General features: G+C 40.9%; 1 protein-coding gene across 4 annotated transcripts in view; it reads right to left on the bottom strand.

The window, feature by feature from the left end:
• The window catches only part of ADAMTS18 (ADAM metallopeptidase with thrombospondin type 1 motif 18), a 78116-nt gene that overhangs the window by 21366 nt on the left and 32740 nt on the right, over positions 1-24010 (bottom strand). For all 4 annotated transcript variants that reach the window (XM_074551107.1, XM_014273499.3, XM_074551108.1 and 1 more), the window contains exons 6-16: positions 23282-23365; positions 22264-22423; positions 21404-21509; positions 18227-18364; positions 16645-16798; positions 15523-15618; positions 14351-14499; positions 8799-8971; positions 5650-5780; positions 5387-5510; positions 4084-4328 (exon numbers count right to left, since the gene is read on the bottom strand). In XM_074551107.1, coding sequence (XP_074407208.1) covers positions 4084-4328; positions 5387-5510; positions 5650-5780; positions 8799-8971; positions 14351-14499; positions 15523-15618; positions 16645-16798; positions 18227-18364; positions 21404-21509; positions 22264-22423; positions 23282-23365 — 1560 coding nt within the window. The remainder of the gene's footprint in view (positions 1-4083; positions 4329-5386; positions 5511-5649; positions 5781-8798; positions 8972-14350; positions 14500-15522; positions 15619-16644; positions 16799-18226; positions 18365-21403; positions 21510-22263; positions 22424-23281; positions 23366-24010) is intronic.

The raw sequence follows: 24010 nt of genomic DNA, 5'->3' as shown, positions 1-24010 counted from the left end.
ACAGGTGACAGAGCCCTCATCCTAGATTAGCTTCTCACACATTTCTACCCCTCTGATCACTGGCCATTGTTTCATGTAATCTAAACTGGGCCATTTCAGCTTCTGTCTTCTGAATCCATGAATATTTTTCATTTCAGCTTTCACTGGCTTTTGAAAACCCATAATCACCAAAAATATCAGTAATGTTAACTTCAGAAGGACACTGATACACAAATTCTGAAGGACATCAGTTTACTGGGTTTTTCCTTCCCCCTGTCTATGAAATCAATTCCTGAACAATCCAGAAGGGATTCTGATGAATCCCAAAACCTCATCATGCATTCACCCTTCCAGCAGTTGTGCTCAGGAAATTCTAGTCATGCATATTAATTCCACATTCATCTCACAATGTTCTCCTCTTCAGGAAATATCTGGCCACTACAGTTTGTGTTTTTTCTCCCACAACCCAGTTAAATTACAGAGTCACTACTCTTTGTCTTTTTTAGTATGATTCATTCCCATAATTACATATCTATATTATACAGAAGTATAGATATGGAGGGGAGGGTTTGGTGAAATTCTAGGGTAAATAAGAAGAGCACTCTATATCTTTTTGTGGTCTCACCCATTTTTGAATAGTGTTGAGGACGGCAATGTCTGATGAAATGAAACGTGCTCAGCTGAATTATTGAAAAGCCTGGCAGAAAAGCAGATGCATAGGAACACACTGTACAATAAAATATAAATACACCACATCTCATAGAACTGCAAGGCTGAACTTGTGGTGTGCAAGGCAATGGGAAATGTAAAGATTTTTTTTTTCTTATTTGCATCTCCTTCTGTGCTCTCAAGACATGCTTCAGTTGTCTCTTTCCAGAAAATATTTTGGAGAATGACTGCATTTCAAAGGAAGTGATTGCCTTGAGCACAGACTTGCCAGACCTGTCTGGTCCCATCCTCTCCTGGGAATGTTGCTCAGAGGACGTGCACAGCCTGAGCTTCCTGGATACCTGCAGCCTGCTCTGCATGCAGAAACAAAGGTAAAATCCTGGACCATTTCAGCCACCACACAAATCTCTACCAGAATTTTAACTGCAGAATGAAATGGGCACGAGCTGTGTTAATCTGGCATTCATTCATAGGTGAAGAGCAATAAATACAGCTGCAAAACCTTCCATTTTCAGCCCACCTGAATAATAAAAGCTCCTGTATTATACATACAACTTATCCACATCCTCAATACCTGCAGTGCACCATTTTACTAGGGCTCACACTGGATTATTTTGGAAGAAAAACAACAGCCCTAATCTAGAAAAAAAATTTTTAAATATCTTTTGAATACAGCCTAATTAAAAGAAAAATCTAAAGATTACAGGAAGAAGTTGAGGTCCAAACCCTGGAAAACCTTATCTTACATAAAGCTAATTTAGTTGAATAAAAAATTGCAGCAGGACAGTTTTATGTGCTTCTTTGAAAATTATAGGTGTGATAAAAATGAAAACAAAGCTACACTGTAGTATGCTTAAACATTCCCTTTTTTCAGCCTACTCTCAGTTTCTGGTATTTAGAGCTGAAGCAGGATTTGTTTCACTATTATGGCTGCAAGCAGATATTCAGCAATTTTGTTTCTCAAAACATATTTCTTCAGTTTTCTGTCATTTTTGCTTCTTAGAGTTACTGGTAAGTTATAAATAATGCAGATCTCTGAACAGAAATTTCTGGGTTTTTTTTTTTCAAAATTGAGCTTGCTGAATTTTGCCTAAATTATTAAAGGGGGAAAAAACCATCTTAAATCCAGTTCATAGATATGTGTAATTGGGGAACATGTAACATTTTTAGTCATTAGAATCCCCAGCCACCAGTGGTGTAGGTATTTCAATGAAAATACAAGGGAAGCTTAAATAAGCTCTGAAAGGAGCAACAGCCTCCAGTTAAATGTTACATCTTAATAAAACTGTTTAGCATAATTTGAAAGGATGAAAATAGAAGTGTTATTTGGCATTAATTTCTTTTCTTTAATCCTTATTCTGCAAAGTATGTGCCTGATATGCAGCCAAGTCTTCCTGCAGGCGATTTATTATTCATACTTCAGCTCTATAATAATAGTAATAGAGCTGAAATCTACTTTGGGTTATGACAAATAAGATTCCTGGGAGTTCAGCTTAACATTTCACAGTATTTGTAAGTGTGGTGGTTTTGGTGTAAGGCAGATGGTTTGCAGGGAGGGAAGCATATCTGGAGCTTTGGAGACCAAACTGATCGGACTAAAGGAAGATCCCTGTGAGCACACACACCCAAAATGAAAATTCTTCCATGAAGAAAAATGGTGCAAAAGGCATTGTGAATTGTGATGGCAATTTGTGGAGAGGCAAACCCTTAGCCCATGTCAAACTGCCTGTTCTAAAACTTGTGTTCACTCTACAGAGGTCTAACATGCCCATGCTCCAGGGCCTTCAGTAGTTCCCAAGAACATGTTTCAGTCCATCACTCAGCCAGCAGGAAGAGCAGCAAAGATCTCTAGTATTCCAAATACTCCTCTGGACACTTGTGAAAGCTTTAGTAACCCTTGAAGAGTATACTTCATGTCCCAGTCTGTGCTTGCTCTTTCTTGGTTTAATAGGCTCAAGCTGGGCGAGGGAGGCGATCCCAGAGCCTGGGGTATGGGATGGGGGCAAGGACAGCAGGATGCTGCCATGGCCAGGGGGCACTGGGATATGGGATATCAGGACAAGGACAGCAGGATGCTGCCATGGCCAGGGGGCACAGCACCCACTGCCAAGCTCCCCAGTGGCACTGCATGTTCCAGAGAACTGCTGAAAGGTGTGGGAAGGAACTGGATCCCAGCTGGGAAGGGATCTTTCCTTCTCACAGGGAAGGAAGGATTCACCAAAACAGACCCAACAGCTGAGTTACAAAGCCAAAGAGCTGCTAGAGTTGAAAAGGGCAAACTAATGGAGCTAACAGGAAGTAAAGCCCTGGATGATTCAGCCAGAAATGGCCCCTCAGATATTCCAATGCATTTAAGAAGAAAATCTAGCTAAGCAACCTAATGCAGAAAGAGGTTTTTTCTCAGAACAACAGCAAGCAAAGGACAATTTTAAAATTTTAAGACTTGAACTAACCATGTAAGTACCAAGTTTCCTTTCTGCTTACAATAGTTTCAACACAGGACATCTGGCAAAGAAAGTAGGTGACACAAATTTGATTGTGAGATAAACAGATATAATAGAATAACTGAACCAACAGAAATTCATTCTACAGGAACCTGTGTGTGGTATTTTGACTGCATTCCAAGGTGGATGTGAAAATGGCTCCACTCACCTGCAGTTTCAGAAGCATTATTTGAACCTGTAACCATTGAGCATTGACATAATGGTACCTTTAATTTTTACATTATTGGATGTCACAGACATCTTTTGTGAAAAATCCTTTCTTTAGGATTTTTCTCCCTTCTGAGAAGCTGTGGCCTCAGCAACAAAATGTAAACAATGGTTATCTGCTGCTGTGGAATGCAACAGGTGGATCCATGATTGGTCTCCAGTGGATGTTTGGATTTACTGACCACTCATGGCAGAGCTGGGTCTCACTCTCTGCTGGAACACAGACCTTTGTTATTGATTCTTTTCTATTCTTAGCTTAGCTAGTCTTCTGAGAACTTTTCCTTCTATTTCTTTTAGTATAGTCATAATGTAATATATATCATAAAATAGTGAATCAAACCTTCTGAACATGAGGTCAACATTCTCGTCTCTCTCTTCATCCTGCAAGCCTTGTGATCACTGTGACAATTGGATTTTACTGCATACCATGTATGGGACGCATTCATAATCTCCATCATCACTGTGCAGCTCAGAAATTCTGCTATAGAGTGTTTGATGCACCTTCCTTTTCACTGAATTTGTGACAGTTTAGTAAACCTCAGACCTCAGTAAAGCAGTGAAAGGCCTTTCAATCCAGCATGATTGACCACACAATTAAATCTGAATGTTATCATGACTCAACACTATTCTTTAATCTCTCTGAGAGCCCCAGTGCGGAGCTGAAGCTGTCGTCACCAATCCTGTAATGGACATCAGGGCAGGAACAAACAGAAGCCAGGCTTACTTCAAAGACCAGCGTCTCATTAGTGGGTCCTGCCGCGTAGAGACTCTCGGGCTGGTTGAAGGAGCGCTGGTAATCAAACACCGTCCCGGCAAAGGGGAACTTCCCAGGCCAGTCGATGGTCCAGTCTCCTGTCAGGTAGTACCTGCTGGCCAGGCTGCGCACGGCCAGGTAGCTGGGGGAGACGTGCAGCTCCTGCAGCTGGATGCTGCGCGCGCCCGCCGGCACCGTCACCACCGCGTAGTAGTCTGCGAGGAGAGGAGGCAGCAACAGGTTGGCAGCTAGCACACACACAGCTGGCTCATCCCCCTGAGCCCCTTTCAAAATCAGCACACTTCCGAAGGTGCACAGCTGACCCACCAAGTTAGCCCATTTTTACCAGGAAAAGGCCATTCTGATTGTAACATCCCACCCCCGACCCATCCCATGCAGGCTGTAATCAGAGTGACTCTGAGGTATTTCAATTCCTGAAATTTTTCCTTGTGATTAAAGGCAAGAAAAAGCAAGTTCACCTTAGAAAAATTCAGAACACACTAAAAAAACGGTGGCTCCACTGGAGCTTTTGCTGTAGTACCCTGCAGTAGTTGAAGGTACAGGCACAAGGGCGTGAATGGGATGCAGAGTCTTCACAGAGCCCTGGATACCAGAGGATCTCCCTGCTGCCAGCCAGGGCTCCATTACTACATCCTGGACAATTTCCTGGCCTATATTACTGCAGTAAGGACATGTCTTGTGACAAACAGCAAAGACATTCAGCTCAAAAATACCCCTGTGCATACTGAAATCTTATCTGAGTTTTATGCCTGAAAAACTGCAGCATGGTGAGATTATTTCCCAAGAAGCCTGTGACAGTCCACTAAGGAAAAGTCCACCTCCCAGTGCCTGGAGCTTCCACTGAAACAGCTTCCAGACCACTTAATTTGAAAATGCACATGGAAATACTGTCATGTTTGGCATTATGCTATGTATTTGTATATGTTCCACAGTCCCATCCCAGTCAGAGCTGCTGACAGCTATTTTTTCACTTGCCTGAATCCTAAAATCTCTTTTCAGAGGAAATTCACATGTGTAAAGGGAAAATATGGCTTAAGAAACAAGAGAATTGTTTAACTGACCAAGACTTATGCTCAGAGCCTTCTTGTTACCAAGAAACAGGAGAAATGTGAACTCTCCTCTCACTCTCCCTGTGATTTTCTGCTCACATCTGGACCCTCAGCCACTGCCTGAATGAGTAAGGAGTCATACAAATTGCATGGGGACACAGCAGAGCAGTGAGTTGATGGTCATGGGGAACAGTTTGCCTTACCATTAGCTTTGTGCTGCGTCAAGTATTGGCCTTTAAAGAACTTGCACGTTGAATTATCTCCTTTACAAACTCCACAAGCATCCAACACAGCTTTGGAACCAAGTCCATGATCACACCCTACTTGCTGCAACCAAAAGGCACAAGTGAAGGACTCAGACAAAAGGGAATTTGAAGAAACAGCTGCATTTTCCCTAAAGGACTCAATTGCTCACTAATAAAAAAAGATAGACATTAAGATTGTAAGAAACTTAATTTTATCTTACTTCACATATTCCATCAATACAAACATCATAGTTATTTGGAGAACACAGAGTGCCATCCTTCACTTTGCTGGACATTGCAAAGAAAAAGTCAAAGTCTTCAGCTGTGCAATACAATTTACATCTGTCTTGCTCTGGGGAGAAAACAAACAAACAAACAAAGACAAGGAAGCATTAGCAGACCTGCACTGTTAAAGAGATAAAAAGCATCTTGGTTGTTGTTTCTCCCTGTATTCTAGAAGATAAACTACAAGGATGAACTGCGCATGAAGACAACTTAGGACACCAGAAATATAGAAATACATGTAGCTAAATAGAAATATAGCTAAATAAAGTACTTTATGTTGTGCTTTTTTAAAAGCACATGTGAGTTTGCTTGTCCACACAAAGAATTAAAGATTGAAACTCAGTGTAAAAGCATTGCCTTAGCCCTGCTGCTGCACCCTGCTTTCAGTACTGCCTCACAGGATCAAATTTCATTTTTATTAAGATAAATGGGAGACTGCAATAATTTTATCTGAAGTTTATTTAAAATCTGGGAGAGAGATAACATGGCACAAATGACCAGTTCAGCTGAAAGCTAGAACTGCAGCCAGACTTCCCCCTAACAAAAGTATTTTTCCTCCAACAAATCCCAACCATTGTCAAATTTGTCCTTACACATGGGTAGTGTGTTATGCTTATAAAGGGTTGATGCAAAACCAGTCATGAAATTATAAATATTGTCAGAACTGCTGAAAAGCAGAGTTTTAATACAAATTGAAGTGCAACAAATAAAAGTTTTTAAGAATATGAAATTTGATTCAAAAGAGAATCCTTTTATTGTTAAATCAGTAGCTGGATTTCCAGTAGTTCCTTCTCCAGAGGCAAAGTATCTGTGGCAATTTTGAAAACCAGATCATGTTTCCAGGATGATAAATGTAGATCTTGGAGGAGCTTTTACAAAGCAGCTGAGAGGAAGGATGGGCATTTTCAACTTCAGAATCCCTAATTTTAGGACTTTTTCACTAAACACTAAACTTTTTTACTCCTCCCTTTAAAACCAGTGTAGGCCACCTTAATTTCTATTAAACAAGATGTATTTTTTGCTCTATTATAAATATCCACTGCTACATGCTGTGAAACTTCTTTCCTCTGTTCATTAGCCTGTTAGGATATTTTTAAATACTCATGAAAATGACCACAAAAACTTTGAAGATAATATATTCATGCTATGGATGATTGTGCATGTATACATTTAATTATATACATTATCATCAAAAGTAAATTTGTTCTTGTGCTAAACAAAGCAGCTATGATGTGAGAAAATTCAGACACTTTTATTCAAGTAGTGCTTTCAAGCTGGAGAAAATATTTGTTTTAGCTGATAAAAGTGAATACTGATTCAAAATATTTGCAAAATTAAGATGCATAAAGTAAAAATAAACTCGCGTGAGCAAAATAATAGAAATAGTTATTGAGACCTGAACTTGATAAAGATCTCTTAGTAAAAGATGACTTTAAATAATGTATGCCAGTACATTGTTTGCATTTCCCCTTCTCATGGGACCATACCAGCAGAAAAGTCAAAAGGTTGATTTACTGCTACATTTTGAAATCTGAGAACATTCCAAAAGAACGAAGATTCTGGTAGTGTTATTGTGGAAGCTTACATTTCCCATGCTGTAAATTCCGTGGAAATTGCTTTGCTTGGGTTTCAGACTAAGCAATATGGAATATAAAATGAGAGAGAGAGAGGGGCGGCAGCAGCTGGGGAGTCATGGTGAGGACAAGGACTCCAGTTCCCAGCCCAAATCAATCCTGCATGTCCCTGCAGGCAGGATCCCACAGCAGCCTGGCTCCAGCTCTGCCAGACAGCAAACACATCTCACCCAGCCCCAGGAGCCTGTGTCTGCTCACAGGGTGATGCTCACAGGGTGGTGCTCACAGTGTGATGCTCACAGGGGGTGATGCTCACAAGGGGTGATGCTCACAAGGGGTGATGCTCACAAGGGGGGATGCTCACAGAGAGTGATGCTCACAGGGTGATGATCACAGGGAGTGATGCTCACAGGGGATGATGCTCACAGGGTGATGCTCACAGGGGTGATGCTCACAGAGAGTGATGCTCACAGGGGTGATGCTCACAGAGAGTGATGCTCACAGGGTGATGATCACAGGGAGTGATGCTCACAGGGGATGATGCTCACAGGGTGATGCTCACAGGGGGTGATGCTCACAAGGGGTGATGCTCACAAGGGGGATGCTCACAGGGATGATGCTCACAAGGGGTGATGCTCACAAGGGGTGATGCTCACAAGGGGGGATGCTCACAGAGAGTGATGCTCACAGGGGTGATGCTCACAGAGAGTGATGCTCACAGGGTGATGATCACAGGGAGTGATGCTCACAGGGGATGATGCTCACAGGGTGATGCTCACAGGGGTGATGCTCAGAGGGGTGATGCTCAGAGGGTGATGCTCACAGACAGTGATGCTCACAGGGGATGATGCTCACAGGGGGATGATCACAGGGGGATGCTCACAGGGGGTGATGTTCACAGGGGGTGATGCTCACAGGGTGATGCTCACAGGGGGTGATGCTCACAGGGGGATGCTCACAGAGAGTGATGCTCACAGAGAGTGATGGTCACAGGGATGATGCTCACAGAGGATGATGCTCACAGGGGTGATGCTCACAGGGGGGATGCTCACAGGGGTGATGATCACAGGGTGATGCTCACAGGATGATGCTCACAGGGGTGAAGCTCACAGGGATGATGCTCACAGGATGATGCTCACAGAGGGTGATGCTCACAGAGAGTGATGCTCACAGAGGGTGATGCTCACAGGGGTGATGCTCACAGAGAGTGATGCTCACAGAGGGTGATGCTCACAGAGGGTGATGCTCACAGGGGTGATGCTCACAAGGGGTGATGCTCAGAGGGTGATGCTCACAGACAGTGATGCTCACAGGGGCTGATGCTCACAGGGGGATGATCACAGGGTGATGCTCACAGAGGGTGATGCTCACAGAGGGTGATGCTCACAGGGGTGATGCTCACAGAGAGTGATGCTCACAGGGGTGATGCTCACAGGGGGTGATGCTCACCCAGAGCACACAGGGAAAAGGGGCTCAGAGCTACCTGTCCCTGAAAGCAGGGCCACTCTCACCTTCCACTTTGGTGTAGGGCTTCCACTTGTAGAACCAGCCCCGGAAGGGTTTGCTGTTGTACTCTGCACACTGCAGGGCTCGGAAGTCCAGGCTGCCTGCTGGGCAAGGCTGCTTATTGCAGAGCTGATACACACGACCCGAGCCCTGGCAGAACTTCCCGCCGTACTGTGGCCTGCAAGGGAAAGAAAAAGGTGATTTTGCAAAGCCTCCCTTTTGTGTGATTGGCACGTTACACGTGTATGCGGATACAGGGAACAGGAGAGGATATTCTGCCCTGGGAGATCAGTATTTCTTATATGGGCCATTAATTTTCATGGTTCCTAAAACCAAGCAAAGCAGTTGACATGAATTATCTACTTGGATCACTGCAGACTCAGCAAAGATGCAACCATCTAGAGGTGAGTCATGTTTGCGCTAATTTAAATTTATAGGGCTATTTGGTACTGGCTGGGTTTAACCTTGTTATACAGCTATTTTTACTCTGCTGTAACCAAGGAATGAACATGTGCAAAGAATTACCTATCACAATTAGAGTTAATAAAGGATAACATAACACTGATCAAACAAAAAGAGAATGAATGATTACATTTGCTTGTTCATTTGTTTTGTAAATCATTTTGAAAAAAATGTGCTTTTAAACAGTCAGAGGAAACAAGGACTGTGCATAGTTGTCCTGCTTTAGGAAAGTGCTGGAATTCTGTGGTAATTTTAAACATGTCACATCCACTTCAGCAAACCTCACCTAGGCATTTCCCTTCATCCTGGCCATTATAGAAAGGGCATATTCTATTCCTTTGCTCATACCTCACATTATCAGAATATTATTTTTTTAACCATTTGCTCTGTGCTCAGATATTGTAAAACAATGTAAAATGCAATAGTTGCTCTTTTGAACTTATCAATTCACTGATGTCATTTGTGCAGTTTCACAATGCTCAGATACACATCTGCAAGCACTGAGCCAAGTCTTCAAAATAACAAATTCTAAGAACCCTTTGTTGTATTATACATGTCTGGCATCAAGTGAAAAGAAATGTACCAATGCTATGCTTGCACTTATTTATATAATGACTTTTTTAAAGATTTGGGAACTTACATACTTGAAGCACAAGATATAAACTTTGAGTGGACTGCTTTGAGCATATTATACACACAGTAACGAAAAAACACAGAATAATAGAAAATATACTGAATAACAGTGATATATTAACTAAAAGCAAAGATTTAAAATTCTGAGAGTACAGAATGTGCAATTGAAACATATTGTTTGTTGAGATCCCTACCACTAAGCTGTAACTGTTCCCCACATCCAAGGATCTCATCCATCTCCTGACTTGCTCATGCCTGGAGTAGCAGGGAGACAGCTCTATGCAACATGCAGGAGAAAATCCAGGTGCTCTGTCTGTTTGCTGTGGAATCAATTTTATTTCCCATATGTCTAACCCTCTAACCAAGCTGGGACTTGCCTTTTTAATGTTTTACTTACACAATATCTGCCTTTTCCAGAATTCTGGGCTGCAAAACAGTCAGAGAAAGAGATGGAAACCCACCTGTTACTGTGTTTAAAACTGCATTAAATCACCAGTGCTGTGGAAAAAACCACAACAACTTCCACTGACTTTTCCTGAGGTCACCTGTCAGCTACACTGATACTGGATATGATGGTGAAGGCCTTAAAGTCAAATTTTCTGTCCTAGTTGGTGGCAATCCAGCCTGTGAAGGGCAGGGAGGATATGGAACATCAGTGGAATCAGGGAGTGTTTACGTTGACTTTGTGCAATTGGTGAGAGCTTTGAGTTAGGGCAGCCAAACTGTTGGGTGCTGATAAATAGACTCCATTCCCTACAGACTTTCTTTACAGCTTCAGCACATGGAGGATTTTTGACCTCCTTCAACCCCAGAGAACAAATCTGTTTTAGTGTAAGGAAAAGAAACAACCTCCTTCCAAGTAAACGCCACCAAATAAGCAATATAATAGAATTATTTATGGCTAGATCGTGATTTCCAGCCGCACTCTTGCATTTAAGGATGGGACAAAATTCCTCCAAACTAAGAAAGCTCTGAAAGAGGCATTCTGTTTCCCAGCTCCATTACAGCATTTTAATATTACAGTACATTCCCATTACTGAAACTGTTGGCTTGAGAGTGATGGAAACTTCTCCACCTTCATTTTTACTAACAAGATGTCAGTAGGAGTTAAGTAATTCACAGGAAAAAAGATGGAGATCTACAAATTCCTGTGGAAATACTGTTATCCACACTGAGGAAATCATGCTTTTCTTGAGGATGTTTTTAACACCAGTAGGTTTTGGGACTGAAAGCTGTTGGTGTATCCACACTTACAGTGGGATGCCCTGCACAAAGGACATTCCAGTATTTCTGTAGTGGTACAGTTCCCCCAATACAGACACAGCGCAAAGCTTTCACCCCTCTGTGACCCCCTAAACAGGGTGACCTGCATGAGGTCGGGCTGAGGATAACTGGAAAAGGGAGAAATTTGGTGAGGAAGGCCAACAAGAAAAAGTCTGTAAATATAGATTTGGAAAAGGAGTCTGAGTGCAAAATGGTAAACACTCCACTCCATATAAGACTCAAATACTAAAATGCTACAAGAGTAGCTTAAATTAATTCTAGAGTACCCTTTTAAGGTAGAGGTAGAACCCTTAGAGTTCCTAAACCATGACATTCACTGCAACACAGCACAGAGTGAGAAACCCTGAAATTCATGTGATCAAGGAAAGTATTTCATGCCATACCAAATGAATTAAGACTGAAATTCCAGACTCCTCATTTTCACTTTTTGTAATCATTTAATTTCATGTAAGAACCCTTCTGCTGATCTTGTGCCAATATTATGATAGTATCACAAAGCTTTATTAATCTGCATGAATCTGAAAGGTCTACAATGCCTTTCACAGTATTTGGTTTTTAGAAGTATTTTAAATGTCATCATTAAGTTGCATCAGTTTACATCTCACATTTTCTGTAATCACCATTACAGATGTTATATACAAAAGATTTTTTAAAGTGTGTTCAAGCACTTTGGTTCAGTCTTTTGACTGCACACATGCCTACAACTCCATTGTGCTCTGCTGAACAATGCACTATTGTGAGGTGTAGGATGCAGTCCCACAGATATGATTCAGGTACTCATTTAAATCTCTTGGGCACTCTTCGGGTTCTTTCCCAGCCAAACTATTAAATTATGCAATCAATTTCTATCTTAGAAAAGCACCTCAACTGTAAAGTGCTGTGGTGTATGAAAACCAGATCCATGAAATTACACTGTGACACTTTACAGGAACATAATGATTTTAGCAAATCTGCCCAGCTCTGTGGACGGCAGGTGTGGGTGTTTGTCAGTGGGAATTTGTGCACAGCTCCAGTGGGAATTCCAAAGCCATACCCAGAGCTGCTGGGGTGTGGTCACAAGGGCTGCCTGAGAATTGGCAGGAGGACAGGAATTGAATTGGTTGGGTATTATTTGCAGGAGGATTTCACAAACTCCCACAGGTAACAAGATTTTCACACACAGCAGCCTCATGCTGTCTTCCTCACTTGCCCTTTAATTTCTGGTAATGTGGGTCACCTTTAAATCACCAGAAACTGAGATATTTCCCTCAATGTTCATAAGATGTCAATCATTGTGATTTCATTTTAGAGTCCAGTCAGTTCTTCACAGATCCACATCCTTGTTCTAATCTTATTTTCAGAAATGTTGGTCTTTGTAATTTTCAAAATTTTGCTATGCAAAATCATCTATCAAGCTTTTGAACAAAACAAACATCTGCTCCTACACAAATCTGGATTAGGAAAAGTGACATAAATATATCACATATAAAATAACATATGTATCAAAATATATAAACATCTGAAATACGTTTGAGAAATTCAGAAAGAAAGGAATCATTATTCTGAATTTTTAGAGGTTAACAATGAACAGGGACTAGTCCTAAATCATTCTGTGTGGCATTGAAAATAGATGATATTATTTTTCTTCTGATTCCACATTGATACAAAATGCTGTGATGTCAAACACAGCTACCTGGACATTTGTGCACTGTTGTGTGGCTTATTTATACTCCTGTCATTCCATCAATGTAACTCTGGGAGAGAATTATACCATTTTCTCTTTGCCCTAACTGTATTATTACTAATATAATGGAATTAAATCTAGTGAAAACATGATCCAGCTCTGGTACCAAGGATGACTTGGTGACATCAATTCTTACTTCATTAGAACAGACAGTTCACTCTGAAGGAAAGTTCTAAATGCTACAGCAGCTGACACACTTCATGTTGAAGAGATTCTGTTTGAAGCTCCCAGAAATCTTTATCAATCACACCATGCACCAAACTGAACCATTTCCACTACTGGACATTCTCCTGTCACACAAGGAGAGCAAGGGGGAGCTTATGCAGAAATGCAGAGAACAATGTGTAGCCATACCCATTCAGCAAGAAAAACAGGGACCACAGCAGGAAAAACAAAATATATACATATGGCCTCTGAGACCCTGCATTCTTGTGCTAAACTGCTCAAAAAAGGAAAATATCCAAGTAATTTTATTTATGAAAATGAACTGAGAAATGGCAGAAAAGGTTGACAAAACACTCTGCTACAGATCTGCAAAAATTGGCTTGGCTGAGGGTAATAAAGACTATTTTAACTAACTCACATTCTCCTATAACACAGTATATGAAGCATGGATATTATACTGCAGCACTGTGTAGTAGATGAGAGGCTTCTTTACAGCCTCATATAAACTGTGTCATATTTTCTCTGTTTTTTATTACTGCAGTTTAAATGCTGCTTTTACTGTGTGCAATGAGGAATACATGTGTCTATGTCTGCTGAATTTGTGTATGAAATAGAACAGGGAAATACTTCTTTTCTTGTAAGCTGCAGTGAGTTGAGTACTTGGGAAAGATGCTGGTCAGCTAACACTTTTAATCTACTTTGAATTGCTTATTATAATGAATAGTATTTACAGAGATAAGATATTAATTAGAGGCAAATAAAAACATGTTTCATGAGTTAGCACACAATTCCAGGGTTCAGCAACTTTCATTTGACTCATGAAATAGAAAAGAATGCAAAGAACATGACAGACATGCAAAGACATCTGTCCTTATCATCCTGGATAATGTGATCTCAGGACAAGTCTTAATGGTTTTTAAGATCTTTTTCTCTTGATCTTAGGCTGTTAGGTGTAAAAATGTCTGTATGGTGCTTCCTTAAATGTAAAATGTAAAAGTGTACAATGTAAAAGTGTCTATACAGTGTTTCCTTACTTCTGCAGGTATTTGATAAACTGTAGCATCCCAAAATAAAGGAAGCAAGTTGTGCTGGGGATGTTGAGGAGCTGCAGCATTCTGCAGCCAGGCTCTGCTTTCTGGTGCCAGGGCACAGAAGCGTCTGCCACCCATGGGTGCTCATACTGGACATGGGAAAAAGCCTTACAAACAATCCCTGCAGAAATGGGGACTGTGCTCGTTTCCTGCCCTAAGAACATGAATAGAGCACAAACACTACCTTTCCATATCTTACTTTGGATTATTGCAGTGTCTTTCCTGGTAGGTGACCCCCCCTCCGCAGGTGCGCGTGCACTCGGACCACTGGGACCAGGCGGACCACTGGCCATGGACAGGCTTGGGCCCATGCTCCCCGTACTGCACACACTGTCCTCTGCGGCACCACTGCAAGACAGGCACACAAACACAGTCAGCACACCCTGGGACACGCACAAAAGGAAAAAAATCACCCAAAATTTAAAAGCTCTAATGCTTGATCCTAATGCGGTCACCACTGAACTCAATGAACGGCGCGCCGCAGGACAAGGACTCTGCAGTGAGACATTGATCCTTACAGCGGCACACATAACTAAAGTTCTAATATTTGTCCAAGTTTTGAGTTGAAGATCCCTGGGGTAGCAAGTTTTCAAAACTTTGCTCTTGAAGAGTGCTTTTTCACCTTACTCTTCCCCCAAAAACCCATGTTACTTTATGACCCTGAGCTGCAGAGCCTCAACACTTCCCAGGTAATTTACACACAGCCTCCCAGAATTCTGCTAACATGTCTCCCTTTCATGATTCAATTTTGAAATACTGCACAAAGAGAAAAAGCAAAATAGAATATTTGTCAGTAACTTCAAAATCAAAACAATGTTCTGCTGGAAGAAATCTTTCAGGTAAAGAAACTATTTTGCATAACTATAGATGAGAATAAATTAGAAGGTTCAACTCAAATAAATGCAAAAAAATGAGGGTAAATACAAACAAATAAGATGAGTGGAGGTTTAAATTAGGAGGTTTGAGTCTAACAAATAAGCTCTTTTAGTGGTGATCTCTGATGAAAATATGATCTTAGTCTATACAGCAAACAGTATGGCTTCAGGTATGCTCGTATCAGAGTGGAATTGGAAACATTGATCTAACTCCTGTTGTAATTCATGTATTTTCTTACTGATTTATATTTACCAGAGATAGCTGATCCCACAGCTCCTTGGGAGAGGATAAGGCCCTGCCATCAGCCAGGTACAACTGGGAGGCCAAATCCTGAGTATTCATCACAGTGGAATCATTTACAAAGCAATCTCAAGGTCTAGGATGGCAAATCTGGAGGGATCTGGCTACAACTGGTTTTCATGGGACCTTGTATTTGACCAAACACAGTCTAAATTCAAGTTAGGATGACAATATTTTATTTATAAAACAACTTACCATACTTATGCCACAAGCTGTTCCTTCTGCTGCGGGCATGAACTTTGTCTCACACCTGTGACCCACTTTGTGACACCAAAGGGATTTGCAGATATCCTGAAAAGGAAACTGTACTCACTATAGTGCTCATAATTTCCATTATTTCCTGGTATTTAAAAAGAGTACCCAATGAAACATGCTTTTGCTACCTTAAAAGCCATATAAATAAACTTTTCTGAGTTTGGAAAAGCCTGGGTTAAAGTTTCCTAGCACAGATGTGCCTTCGTGTTTATACACTATTTCACTATATATTTCTTAAAATTATATTGAGTGTGAGATTATAAGAGAATACAAACAGTGTTAAAAAGTTCATGGCTAAAATTTCATCGTGTCTGCAGGGACTATAACACTGTGAAGAGACAAGATTTTTCTAAACCACAGAAGATATCTGGAAAGGCAGTCTGTGCACAGTGCTGTTCACTCCCTCTTCCTTGTCTATTAGCTGTGGAAGAAACACAGCTGCCACCACTTGAATAATGTAGTTAGTATATAATAAATCAAAATACTCCAGGAAAATAACAGGAGTAAAAGAAATTACCATATCTTTTTTCAGAATGAGGACTCCAGCTTATTTTAAAAAATGCCCTCTCTGAAGAGACCAGTAAGGAGTGTAACAGTCATTAAAACAATAGGTTAATCTAAATTAATCATTCATCATGAAGTCAAGAGTATAAGTTACATTTCATTGCTCTAAAATAACCCCATAGATCTTGCCCAGACTTTTTGCTGTCATCAAAGTAAAACACAAGAAACTGAGTCCTTCTTACCCCACACAAGCTTTGATCAAAACTCCACTGCCTGCTAATTTCCCTTAGCACAGCAGGCAAGGGTTCATGGCTCATGTGGATTCAAGTGCCCCCCTTATGACTCCTGGAAGGAACACATTTCCTTCTGAAACTCCCCTGGGGCTGGGATATTCCTCAAAAGAGGCCAGTACCTTCAAAGTACCTTCAAAGCAAATTGCCAAGCCAGATAAGGCAGAGAAATAGCCCAGGCCTCAGAAGAGCCCTGTACTTGTACTTTTTCAGTGTACTGCAGTTCTCTCATGCCATTGTAAATTCCCAAAAGTGCGTGGATAGGTACCTTTACAAAGCTGAGGTTGCACAGTTTTGCTTTCATTCCAAATTGCCATTTGCACTGGGTATCAGCATCGTAGATCTGCCCTGGCAGTTTGTCAGGGTATTTATACTGTCCTGTTTGCTTGGGTTCATCAATCAGGCAGGCAGCTTGAGCTGTACTATAATGAGAAGGTAAATTAATCAGGACTATGATCTTGACATCAAAATATTTTAATTTGCTACAGACCAGCACAAATACATAATATGGTATACAGTGCCTTTAACTACTTTTAGAAGTATGCTCTGAAACAAGAATATCTATGTGCAGGAGCCAGAAGTTCTTGACATCTTGTTGGTAGCCTAACCTGGAAAATTTTAAGGAAGCAGGAATTTTCCAGGCTTTGGGGCTGTTGTGACAACAAGGAAGAATGATGCCAAATTCCTTGCCTCCCTGTATTCCTGGATAACCAAGAGCAAGTTATCTGCTTCTTTCCCTTAAGTGGATTCCCCAAATGAGGAGCTAGCAGAAGCAGCAGGCACAGTGCCCCATTGCAGCATTTGCCCTGTGTGGAGCTCCAGGAGGCTGCAGCAGGGTGTGTGCTTTGGTTTGGGCAGAGCACAGCTCCCAGCTCCACCTCCTTCCCTTCCTCTCTGCCTGGCAGCCCAGGAGGTCACTCCGTGCTGGATTTGCCTCCCAGTGTCAGTCTCTGGGACCATATGGCAGCATGGAGGGCTCAAATGACTTTTTAGCTTGCAATTCACTTCTGTACAAAAAATATATTCCATCACTGCAGCATGAAAAAAGCCCCAGAACTCCATTTTTACCTTTTATGGCTGCAACTCAAAGATGTTGACTGGGAATTCAAGGACCAGATCCACATAATTACCAAGGTGCCTGCTTCTCACTCTAAGGAATTAACATCTAAAATGCCTGTGTTGCTCTTGCTCGAAATACCTCCTACACATTTTTTAGTATTTCTGTATAGTTTACCCATGAATGACAAAATAAAATAAGGAAAGATTAATGTAATCATGAATTAAACAGTGATTGAAGAACAGTTCCTCTAAAGGAATCACTGTGTAATGACAACACACTGGGAAAAAAACTGACAACCTTCCATTTCTCCTTTTTTGTTTCTCCCAGAAACAGGATGTGAAAAATGTAAAATGGCCTTTACTCATGACATGAGGAAGATCAGGAGAGAAACTCCAGTGAGAAAGGCCACTGATGTTAATTTACATTTTGTAATGACTTTGGTACCGCTGAGTCTGCCCTCTTTTGTGTATGCTTCCTACTCATTCTCTAATAAACCCAGCTGCTGACAGGAATGCCTGGGAAAGAATGACATGCCAGTCATTACTGCAGGGTATTCCTGGAGGGTGAAGCTCCTGCTTTTGAAACAAGGCAGGACCAAAAAGCCCTTCCAGGCCACACCACCTCACTGGTGCAGCACCCCGAGCCTGTGGGCTCACACACGCCAAGGGTTTGAGCACATTATAAAGCAGGAGAATTTCACACTTCAGTAATTTTTATGCTGTTCAAGAATTCAAGCCCAGTTTCTAAAGCTGCATTCCCTGGCACTGGCCCAGATTTACATCTGACCTACCTGAGAAATTTGTTGAGATACTGCCTGCTGCACACAGACCAAGAGAACACTCCATTGTTTCCAGTGAGTGTGGGAGACATAATATTTCCCTCAGCTTTTCTACAAGCATTTCCTTCTCCATCGTGAATCATCCCAAAGCTGGAAAGAGAACCAGGTGGGAGAAAGTCTAGATTAAACAGAAGCAAGACAAAAATTGGGGATAAAGAAACACTTTCTGGGTAACAGCTCTATGCCTGATCTCCACAGGGAAGGTGGAGTTCATCCCGTTCATCCCAAAGAGATGAAAACTTATGCACCATTCAAATTAGCATTGGTATAAGTTTTAATTAGCAGCAATTTTTGTCATCACACACTGATGGGAAAGGATGGTCAGCTCCCAGGAAGAGCCACACTAGTGCAGCACAGGGAGGCAGTGACAGGACAGTGCACAGAGGAGCTGCAGCCTGTGCCAGGGTTTCCCAGTGCACCCATTTCCCAAAGCAGAGCAGTTCCACGGTGGGGTGCATGGACACCACAGATCCTGTGTTCAGCCACACTTGTCCTTTCCTAGGGATCTGTCAGCTTACAACCTGCACAGCAGAGTGACCCTGCCCCTGCAGGGACAATGCCCGCTGACATAAACGCTGTGGAGATCACAATCCAGGGAAACACCACCCACAGGAATGTGCTTTACACACCAAAACTGCCTTCCTGAGCAGGGGGAAGAGCTACAGAGCTCCAGCTGTAGCAAAGGAAATGGGTGTGAGTGAATAGAATACAGAAGTATGAATACAAAAATATTATTATTTCTAATTTTAGCCACTAACTTGCTATATTATCTCAGGCAAATCACATTGGTTTCCTCACCTTTGTTATACAGTGTCATTTCGTCTAGACTGGAACTGTTTAATGGGAATAGTGCCTCTCACTGGGAAAACTGCCTCTTATGGGGTGTTTTGCTCAGTCTGAGCATCAGGAGGCCCTGCTTTCACTAGGAGAGGTTAGGATGATATAAAAAATAATAAGCAATAATAAAAAAATCACATTATAATTACAAATTATAGGGATTTTATTGATGTAATAAAGCTAATTTTTAGAGGTTTTCCTTTCCCTGCTCTGATTTTACTGAGTGTATGGGACATCTGTGAATTTCAATGTGTTTGGGATAGAAATTTCATCATCTGTTACTTCAATATTGTAGAACACTGGCGACTTTATAAATGTAATCTGTGCATGTGCAGGGAATATCTCATTTACTGGACTCAAGCCTCTCCTGCTATAAATCATTACAGGCTCATCAGAGTTACTGCATGTGTTGCCACCAGCTGAGGCTCCAAACTTCCTAAAATATATGGCTCTTCCTATAAATGGACAAAAAAAGTACCAATTGAGCCAGGGTTTTAGAGCCCTTCATAAAACACTGTGTTCCCCTGCTCTGCAGCCAGAGAATCCCCAGTTTATATCCCACTGACAGGCTGGGCTCTGAACACCCAGAGGAACCGTTAAGGCTTCAGGTGAAAACACAAACTTTAGAAAATCATTAAAATGTCTAACAAAACAGTAAAGTGTCTAACCATTGAAGCTTTCAGTGGATCACAGAGTGTGATATTCCTCCCTGTGAAACCTTTGGCTAATACATTCACAGTGCACCTCAGCACCCCCAAAGCTGTCACAGATTTTTTCCTTCCAAGAATCTCTGTATCACAGAAACCAACTTCTGTTGTCTCACATCACATTTCAGGTTGTCTCAGGACCATGAACATGACAAGTGATCATAAAGACATTTTGTGTCTGGCACAGGCTTTTCCCAAGAGATAAGAAGCATTTTATCAGGAACATGAAAGTACACCAAGGAAAGGTGGGATAATATGTGAATCAAAGGCAGTGGTGAAAAAGAAAAAAAATAAAATTCCAATTTGACTCTCTCAAAGTAAATAAGAAGAAATAAAAAGGGAAGAGAATTTCAAGAGACTAAATGGGATAATTCTTGAAAAATAAGCTATGGGCCTGATTCTCTCCTAATACTGATGGAAGGGCATTAAAAATGTACTGAGGTCAGTGGAACTGCATTAGCTTGACAGGAGGATCACACAGAATTCACATTGCATATCTGGTTCTTTGAATGCTTTGGCACAATTCCCACAGGCCTCAGTGGCAGCTGGATTACTCTTTAATTCCTTGCTTCCCTTCAGATGCACACAAACCTGTGAAAGGGTCACTCGTGTAGACATTAGGTCATAGTGTGCACTGCAGAGCACATCAGTGCAATGAAAACTGAATAGTGCTGAAGCAGTCAGGCAGAATGGGGAGGCTTCATGCCTTGACCAATCAGCAGAATGCAGCACCACTGCTTTCCAAAGGTTTTCTGAGTATTTATGTTGCTGAAAAATAAAGACCTTTTAACTAAGCCTTGATGTTAGTTTTGTCCCACACACAAAAACTCTGCTTCTCTACTGCCAGTGGGGAGACAGGCTCCAGCTTGAACTGTGCTACACTGGAAATCAAAACCATGAACAAAGTTGTGGAAAGGTAAAATCAAAATTACTGGGAGAAAAACAGCAGAACAAAACCTGATCCCCTTGTTTAGATTTAATTCAACCATCTGAAAAATAGCTGAAGCTCCACAAAAGATTATTACTGATTTTGTATGAGAGACACCATGTTCTAAGAAAATTACCATCTTTCTACAGTAGAAAACAAATGGAAATCTAATGGACATAAATACAGAAAGACAGAAACCATACAAAGTTGGGTTTTACACAAATCACTCATTAAACAGGTAGAGAGAACAAAGGACAGGTTCAAAGTTCTTTATGAAAAACTGGATTTTCTGGGAAAAGGAGACCTCCAAGAGACCCAGAGAGATCACCCCTCTCCAGTGAAGCTGCAGTAACCTGCAGCAACCCCTCTCTTTTGGAGCAACCACAGGGATACCAGAATGGATTTGCCTACCAGAACATGGGAGCAGTGTGGGAATCTCAAAGGTATTAAAGAGGCCTGGCTTGTTCTGAGCCCAGCAGAACAGCACTGGTGACCAGCCACCAGCTGGATGGACCCCTGTTCACTACCACTCCCTGGGCTTCCAAATGATTTATATTTAGAATGTGCCAATCCAAATGATCTATATTTAACTGATTTATATTAAATAGGCAATGTTTCAATTCACTTACATATTTGTTTACAGAAGAAGAAACTTACTTGTGTCCAGATTCATGAGCGATTGTAAAAGCCAGTCCAAGGCCTGTGTCCTCATTAATGGTGCAGCTGCGGTATTTGCTGCACATGCCACTGATGGGTGCAAATCCTGGAGGAATGGAAGGAAGGAAGCAGTAAAATAGCTTGTTCCTCTACAGAATTCCAAATTCACATATCATCTGCACTGGTCCTAATAAGCCAGTTTATTTTGGCACGTAGAGACACTTGTCTACGCCATCAGGTTTATCATGGAGGAATTACAGCAGACTTTTATTTGACAATTAAGGAACTCCTATATAAAAAGTATAAATCAAATCTAACCTCTCCAACTACACTTTATTTGTAAAAATTATTCTCCCCCCAACCCACCCCACTATGCCTTTACTGCTCTCCAATTAGGGAGGAATCCCATGAAAAAAAAAAAACAACCTGCAAGCAGTCACAAAAAGATAATAAAATAGAGAAATATAAATTGAGAAATAAAAATAGAGAAATAAATAATAATAGAGAAATGATAAATAGAGAAATAAATTAATAATAATAATAATAATAATAATAATAATAATAATAATAATAATAATAATAATAATAGTAGAGAAACAAAAATTGAGAAATATTCTCAAAATCAAAAATATTCCTTGAAGAGGAATATTATTTTATATTTTATTATTTTATTTTAAATTGTATTATATTATATTATATTTTATATTTTATTATATTATCCAAAAATAATACTGTCCTGTCCTCTTCAAGAAGACCAACAACAAGGCACACAATGTGCAAAAATGGACTCTCTATTTGGAGCCAGCTCAGCTTGTGCTGTGGGCAGCCCCAGGTGTCCCACCCGTGATTTGGGGTCACACCTAGAGTGTCACAGGGCTCGTTCTTCCAGGAGCAGATGTCAAAGCCCGTCAGGAGGATGGCGTGGTCGTGGCGCTTCCCGTTCTTCCCAACCAGGGCAGACTGCCACTGGCAGAAGCTGTTCAGGGACTGGTCAGCATGGTGGTTGATCAGCAGCCCGCCCTGCGGGGAGGGATGGACACACAGACACACAGACAAGGTGTTTCCAGTGTGTGAGAAAGGAGATTGAGAGAGTAACAGCTGCTTAGGGAAAGGGGAGCTAATATTTCATATTTGTTCCACATCAGCTTATGTGTTCCCGTGTTAACTGTCTGTGATGGCTGAGTCAGCTGATGAGGGAATTTCTTACAACTGTAAAACAAAACTCTCCCCAGAAAACACAGATATTTCCAAAGCTGGTGACTGGAATTAGTGTACAAATGTACTTGATTCCTGAGAATGCTGAACACCAAGCCATATTCAATATTGTGATTATAATGTTTTGTAATTGCTGGGGAAGAAGAGTATTATCCAAGTAGCTCAACCCTTCACAAGTTTCTTTTCAGCAAAAGAGATTTTTGTCTTTTTTTGTCTCAGCACTCTTGACACAAGAATTGGCTCTGCTCCCACCTTTTGTTACATGTTTTCTTCACTTTGGGACTTCTGACTCCCTGTCACTTCTGATCACCACACATTGGAAAGCCCAGTTCAAAATTATTCCATTTATTTAAATACTCATTAAATAGATTTCTCATTCTAGCCATTTCTGCTCAAGGAAACGGTCGAAAATGTTAGGTTTTATCTTACTGGAAGCATTTTAGTGTTTCTAAAGAATATTTATATGAAATGAAGAATTTAGAATCAAAACCCAAGAAGCAGTGAAAAGTAGAAAGTGTAATTTTGGAGATTTTGGCAGTTTTAATCTTCTTCTCACACTCTATGCCTTAAGAAACCTCTCTGCACACAACGTGGGAGCACCCAATGCTCCCAATGAACAACAGCAAATGAAGCAGCTCAGACAAAAATTCTGACACAACTTACAGGCTCGTGTTCCAAAAGAAGCAGGCTCACAACAATAATGTTTATATCACTTCCAATTGTTCCGTCCTTAAACAGACTGGAGACCTGCAATGATTATGGGAGAGGAAATATCACCTACATGCATAATCCCTTTTTAATAGATTAAACATATGTACTGAGTTATTACCTTGGACTTCAATTTTCAGTACTACCTTATGGAGTTAAACACCTTGTAGGATTAACCCAAAAGAGCTCAAACCAGAAGAATTATACCCCAAACTATACTTAGTCAAAAACCTTCTATTGACTTCAATGGGTTTTATTCTGTTCTTGCTCTCCTGGATCAAGTGTAATCAAGGCTAAAGTTCAAGCTCAAGTTTTGCAGTACAAAGGTAAAGAGCAAGGCCATGCAGGAAAACATATTTCTAGTCAAATGATATCAATTTTATAGAAATATATTTGTGCTTCCTCAAATAAGTTTTTCTAGGAGACATGAGATGAAACAGATATTAAAAGAAAGTTTCATGATATTAAATGAAAGTTTCAATTTCAGAGTATCTGCCTTTTTTGTATTACACAGGAAGTATATTAAAATTTAACATTTTAAATACCTTCTAATTATTTTTCTTTACTCTACAGTACTGTTGCCAGATCTGTGATGTTCTAAAAATGTGTATTTAAAGGATTTTGATAATAGTACTACATTAGATGAGGCTTGAAGAAAGGCTTGCATGAGGTGTCTCTGCTCTT

The sequence above is a fragment of the Zonotrichia albicollis genome, chromosome 13 (assembly GCF_047830755.1).
Source record: "Zonotrichia albicollis isolate bZonAlb1 chromosome 13, bZonAlb1.hap1, whole genome shotgun sequence".
Taxonomy (NCBI): Eukaryota; Metazoa; Chordata; class Aves; order Passeriformes; family Passerellidae; genus Zonotrichia; species Zonotrichia albicollis.
This window is presented reverse-complemented; position numbering and strand designations above follow the sequence as displayed.